The sequence below is a fragment of the Nicotiana tomentosiformis genome, chromosome 8 (assembly GCF_000390325.3).
Source record: "Nicotiana tomentosiformis chromosome 8, ASM39032v3, whole genome shotgun sequence".
Taxonomy (NCBI): domain Eukaryota; kingdom Viridiplantae; phylum Streptophyta; class Magnoliopsida; order Solanales; family Solanaceae; genus Nicotiana; species Nicotiana tomentosiformis.
The window spans coordinates 24,837,880-24,842,542 of NC_090819.1; the positions used below are offsets into that span (position 1 = coordinate 24,837,880).

The following is a 4,663-nucleotide window of genomic DNA, read 5'->3' on the forward strand; positions in this document are numbered from 1 at the left end:
AGCAACGCGAGGTATGCTAAGATTGCACATTCAACTTTGCCCCGCGATGGCTCAATGTTTTCTTTTTTGTTTTGCAACAACTGTTTTAGCCTCAAGCACATCTTTCTTCCAAGTAGCTCCACAACCTATCAAAACACTTCAAATTCACACAAAACTCACTTGTTAGTCCACCTCAATATCAAATAAAAACTAAAACTAAAACTAAAACTAAACTAAATCTACGCTAAGAATTTGGTTGCCTCCTAATAAGCGCCTTAGTTAATGTCATGGCATGACGAATACAACACGACTATGGGTTGCTTCCCAGGACGCGCCTTATTTAACGTCGCGGCACGACACATGCTTTTAGGATTACCATTCGCTCACATATTGGGGCTCTTCCAAGTACATCACATCTTTCTCCCCTTTTTCTTTAATCATTCCAACGTAGTGTTTCAACCTTTGCCCATTCACTTTAAACCTGTTTGTCCCATCTTCAAACTCAATTTCTACATCTCCGCTTGGCAATGTTTGCACAACTCTGAATGGTCCCGACCATCTACATTTCATCTTATCTAGAAATAATTTCAATCTCAAGTTGTATAACAACACTAGATCTCCGGGTTTGAATTTCCTATATAGAATGTGCTTATCATGCATCATCTTCATCCTTTACTTGTATAATCTTGTACTCTAGAATGCCTGGAACCGGAACTCCTCGAGTTTATGTATCTCGGTAACTCTACTTGTGCCCACGGTTTCCATATCCAGATTCAACTGTCGTAGTGCCCATAAGGATTTATGCTCAAGCTCCACCGGAAGATGGCATGCTTTTTCAAACACCAACTTGTATGGAGACATGCCGATTGGAGTTTTAAAATTCTGTGCGGTAAGCCCATAACGCATCATCCAACTTCCTTGCCCAATCAGTCCGAGTCGCATTCACTGTCTTGGTCAGGGCTCTTTTGATTTCCCTGTTGGACACTTCTACTTGCCCGCTCGTTTGCGGGTGGTAAGGTGTTGCAACCTTATGGCGAACTCCATACTATTCTTACAACCTTGAGAACGCTCTATTGCATATACGAGTTCCACCATCACTGATTATAGCTCTCAGAGTGCCAAACTATGTGAAAATATTTTTCCTTAGAAATCCTATTACTCCTTTGGCATCATTTGTTGGAAGAGCCACAACTTCAACCCATTTGGAGACATAGTCAACTACTACTAATATGTACTTGTTACCATACGAGCTGACAAATGGTCCCATAAAATCAATCCCCCACACGTCAAACACTTCCACCTCTTGAATTGTAGATATCTACATTTCATGACGGCGAGATATGTTACCGGTTCTTTGGCACTCATCATAACGTTTCACCCAGGCATGCGCATCCTTGAATAGAGTCAACCAATACAAACCTGACTCCAACACCTTCGCAGCTGTCCGAATTCCTCCAAAGTGCCCACTATATGGTGAAGCATGGCAAGCCTGCAAAACAGAAGAATGATCTTTCTTGGGGATACACCTCTAGATCATGTTATCCACATAGATTTTAAAAAGTAAAGGTTCATCCCAGTAAAAAGACCGACAAGCACGAAAGGACTTTTTATTTTGAATCGAAGAGAGTTCATAAGGTATAATAATGCTTGCCAAATAGTTAGCAATATCAGCATACCAAGGCGTCTCCTCCATTGCCATTGCTAGCTAGTAATTGTTTATTCGGGAATATCTCTGTTATATCTTCAACCTCTACTTTCTTTTTAGCTCCCTCCAATCTTGAAAGGTGGACTGCCACTTTGTTCTCCGTTCCTTTCCTATCGTGGATCTCCAAATCGAATTCTTGTAGCAAAAGAACCCAACGGATCAAGCGTGGTTTTGACTTTTTCTTTGCTATCAAGTACCTAAGTGCTGCATAGTCAGTATAAACAATCACTTTTGAACCTATCAAATAAGACCTGAATTTGTCGAATGCAAACATTACAGCCAACATCTTTTTCTCAGTCACAGTATAGTTGAGTTGTGCACCGCTTAGCGTTCTTCTTGAATAGTAAATTGGATGTACCATTTTGTCCTTTCGCTGCCCCAAAACTGCTCCTACATCATAGTCACTCACATCTCACATGAGCTCAAACGGCTGCTCCCAGTCGGGTGCAACGATGATTGGTGTAGTCACTAATCTCTTCTTCAGATCCTCAAATGCTAACCTGCAATCATCAGAAAACACAAAGGGGTGATCCTTTTCAAGAAGTTTACATAAGGGATTAGCCATTTTAGAAAAATCCTATATAAATCGCCTGTAGAAATCGGCGTGCCCAAGGAAACTTCTTACTGCCTTGACCGAAGTGGGCTGTGGCAACTTTTCTATCATGTCAACCTTAGTATGATCGACCTCAATACCCTTACTTGACACTCGATGCCCCCAAAATATACCTTCTTGTACCATAAATGGCACTTCTCCCAGTTCAGCACCAGGTTTGTCTTCACACACCTTTTCAACACTCTTCTCAAATTGTTAAGACAGTCATCAAATAAATTCTCCACCACTGAGAAATCATCCATAAATACTTCCATAATATCTTCAACCATATCAGTGAAAATGGCTAGCATACACCTCTGGAAAGTGGTTGGTACATTGCATATGCCAAACGACATTCTTTGAAAGGCAAAGATACCATACAGAGAAGTGAATGACATTTTCTCTCTATCCTCATGGGATATTGTGATATGATTTTACCCCGAATATCCATCCAAAAAGCAGAAGTGAGACCTCCATGCTAATCTATTCAACATTTGGTCAATGAACGACAGGGGAAAGTGGTATTTCCAAGTGGCAGTGTTCAGTTTTCTGTAATATATGCAAATTCGCCAACCCGTGACTGTACGAGTAGAGATCAACTCATTATTCTCATTATGTAGGATAGTCATGTCACCTTTATTGGAACACATTGGACTGGGCTTACCCAGACGCTATCTGAAATCAAAACGATGATGCCCGCATCCAACCACTTAGTCACTTCCTTCTTACCACTTCCTTCATATTCATGTTCAACCTTTTTTGATGTTCCTTGGAAGGTTTGTGCCCCTCTTCCAAGAGAAACTTATGCATGAAAAAGGCTGGGCTGATACCCTTAATGTCTGCCATGGTCCAACCAATAGTAGTCTTACATTTCTATAACACCTGAAAGAGTTGTTCTACCTACACAACTAACAAACCAGATGAGATAATAACATGTAAATTAGAGTTAGACCTTAAGAAATCATACCTGAGGTGAGCTGGAAGCAGTTTTAGGTCCAACTGTGGTGGTTCCTCTATTGACGGCTTCGTAGGTGGTAGTTTTCTTTCTTCTCAGTGTAAGGGTTCAAATTGAGGTTCTCTTTTCCAAAAACCCTGACCTTCAGGAACCATAACCCATTCCGCCAACTTTTCACCATCAACTTCTTTTAGATTCATCAAGCAAGCTTCTAATGGGTCTCTGACATGAACAGTCTGATCCTCCTCTTGTAGTCACATCAATTGCCTCAACTAGCAAATAATTTGCAAATTCGCTGGGTCTCCTCATATATTGTTGACCGTTGAATATTATTTCTTCATTGTTCAACCTCATTTTTAACTCTCCAGTCTCACAATCAATCAATGCTCTCCCAGTAGCTAAAAATGGCCTTCCTAAAATTATAGGTATTGTTTCGTCAATCTGGCAGTCAAGAATAACAAAATCAGCAAGAAATACAAACTTCCCCACTTGGACGAGCACATCATCCAGAATTCCTGTTGGTATTTTTACTATGCGATCAGCTAGTTGCAACAACATTGATGTTGGTCTAGCTCTACCAATGCCTAACTTTTTGTAGATTTCCAAAGGCATCAAGTTAATATTGTCCCCCAAGTCACACAATGCTTTAGCAAAAACATAAATTCCAATTATGCACGGGATAGTGAAACTACCTGGATCAGACAACTTTTGAGCCATAGGTCTTGTTACTGCCGCACTACAAGTTTGTGTCAGAGTTACAATAGATAGGTCATGGAAGTCGAACTTTCGAGACATCAAATCCTTCATCATTTTAGCGTAACCTGACACTTCCCTCAAAGCATCCATCAACTGAATATTTAATTGAATCTGCCTGAGCATTTCCATTAATTTCCTGTATAGATCATCTTTCTTTTGCTTTGCCAACCTTTGAGGGAATGGTGCTGGAAGTAGCTTCTGTCTACTGCTCTGTTTCTTTTCCTGATTAGAAGTTTTTTCTAATACCTGTTTTGGGAACTATTCAATAATGTGAATCTGTTTCGTACCCATCTCATCAATTTTCTTTGTCAACAAGCTCATCTGTGTCATGAGAGGCTATGTTTTCTGAATTTGTGTTGTTTGGGTCAAGAGCAACATAATGCACTATTGGAGTGAGTGTTGTATCCCTCGTCATCCAGTCTGAATTTTGAGCCATTTTGTCACAAAGAATCTTACAGTGTGTGAATGATTTGCTCAAGAATGCACCCCCGGTTGAGCATCTACATTAGCATTTAGACTGTAAGCCAAACCTATATAGAATCTCTGTCCTAGCATATGATTCGGGATGCCATGGTGTGGACAATTCACCAACATACTCTTAAACCTATCCTAGGTTTCTTGCAAAGTTTCAGTTGGATTCTGCCTGAACTGCAATATCTCATCAATTTGCCTTGCA

The 4,663-nt window shown here is 40.4% G+C and overlaps 1 protein-coding gene across 1 annotated transcript; it reads right to left on the minus strand.

Moving 5' to 3' along the window:
* Window positions 1–3,411: 3,411 nt before the first annotated feature.
* On the minus strand, window positions 3,412–4,423 carry LOC138897202 (uncharacterized). The gene is made up of 2 exons (XM_070183163.1): window positions 4,301–4,423; window positions 3,412–4,233 (listed from the first exon to the last, which is right to left on the minus strand). Exons 1-2 carry the CDS (start codon window positions 4,421–4,423, stop codon window positions 3,412–3,414), a joined length of 945 nt encoding a protein of 314 aa, XP_070039264.1.
* Between the last annotated feature and the right edge of the window lie 240 nt (window positions 4,424–4,663).

Bases quoted from the DNA above. Each gene is read 5' to 3' on its own strand.
- LOC138897202 (XM_070183163.1), bottom strand. From the start codon at position 4,423: ATGGCTCAAAATTCAGACTGGATGACGAGGGATACAACACTCACTCCA. The intron at 4,234-4,300 runs GTTGACAAAGAA...TTCCCAAAACAG, and splicing joins CTCATGACACAGATGAGCTT to GTATTAGAAAAAACTTCTAA.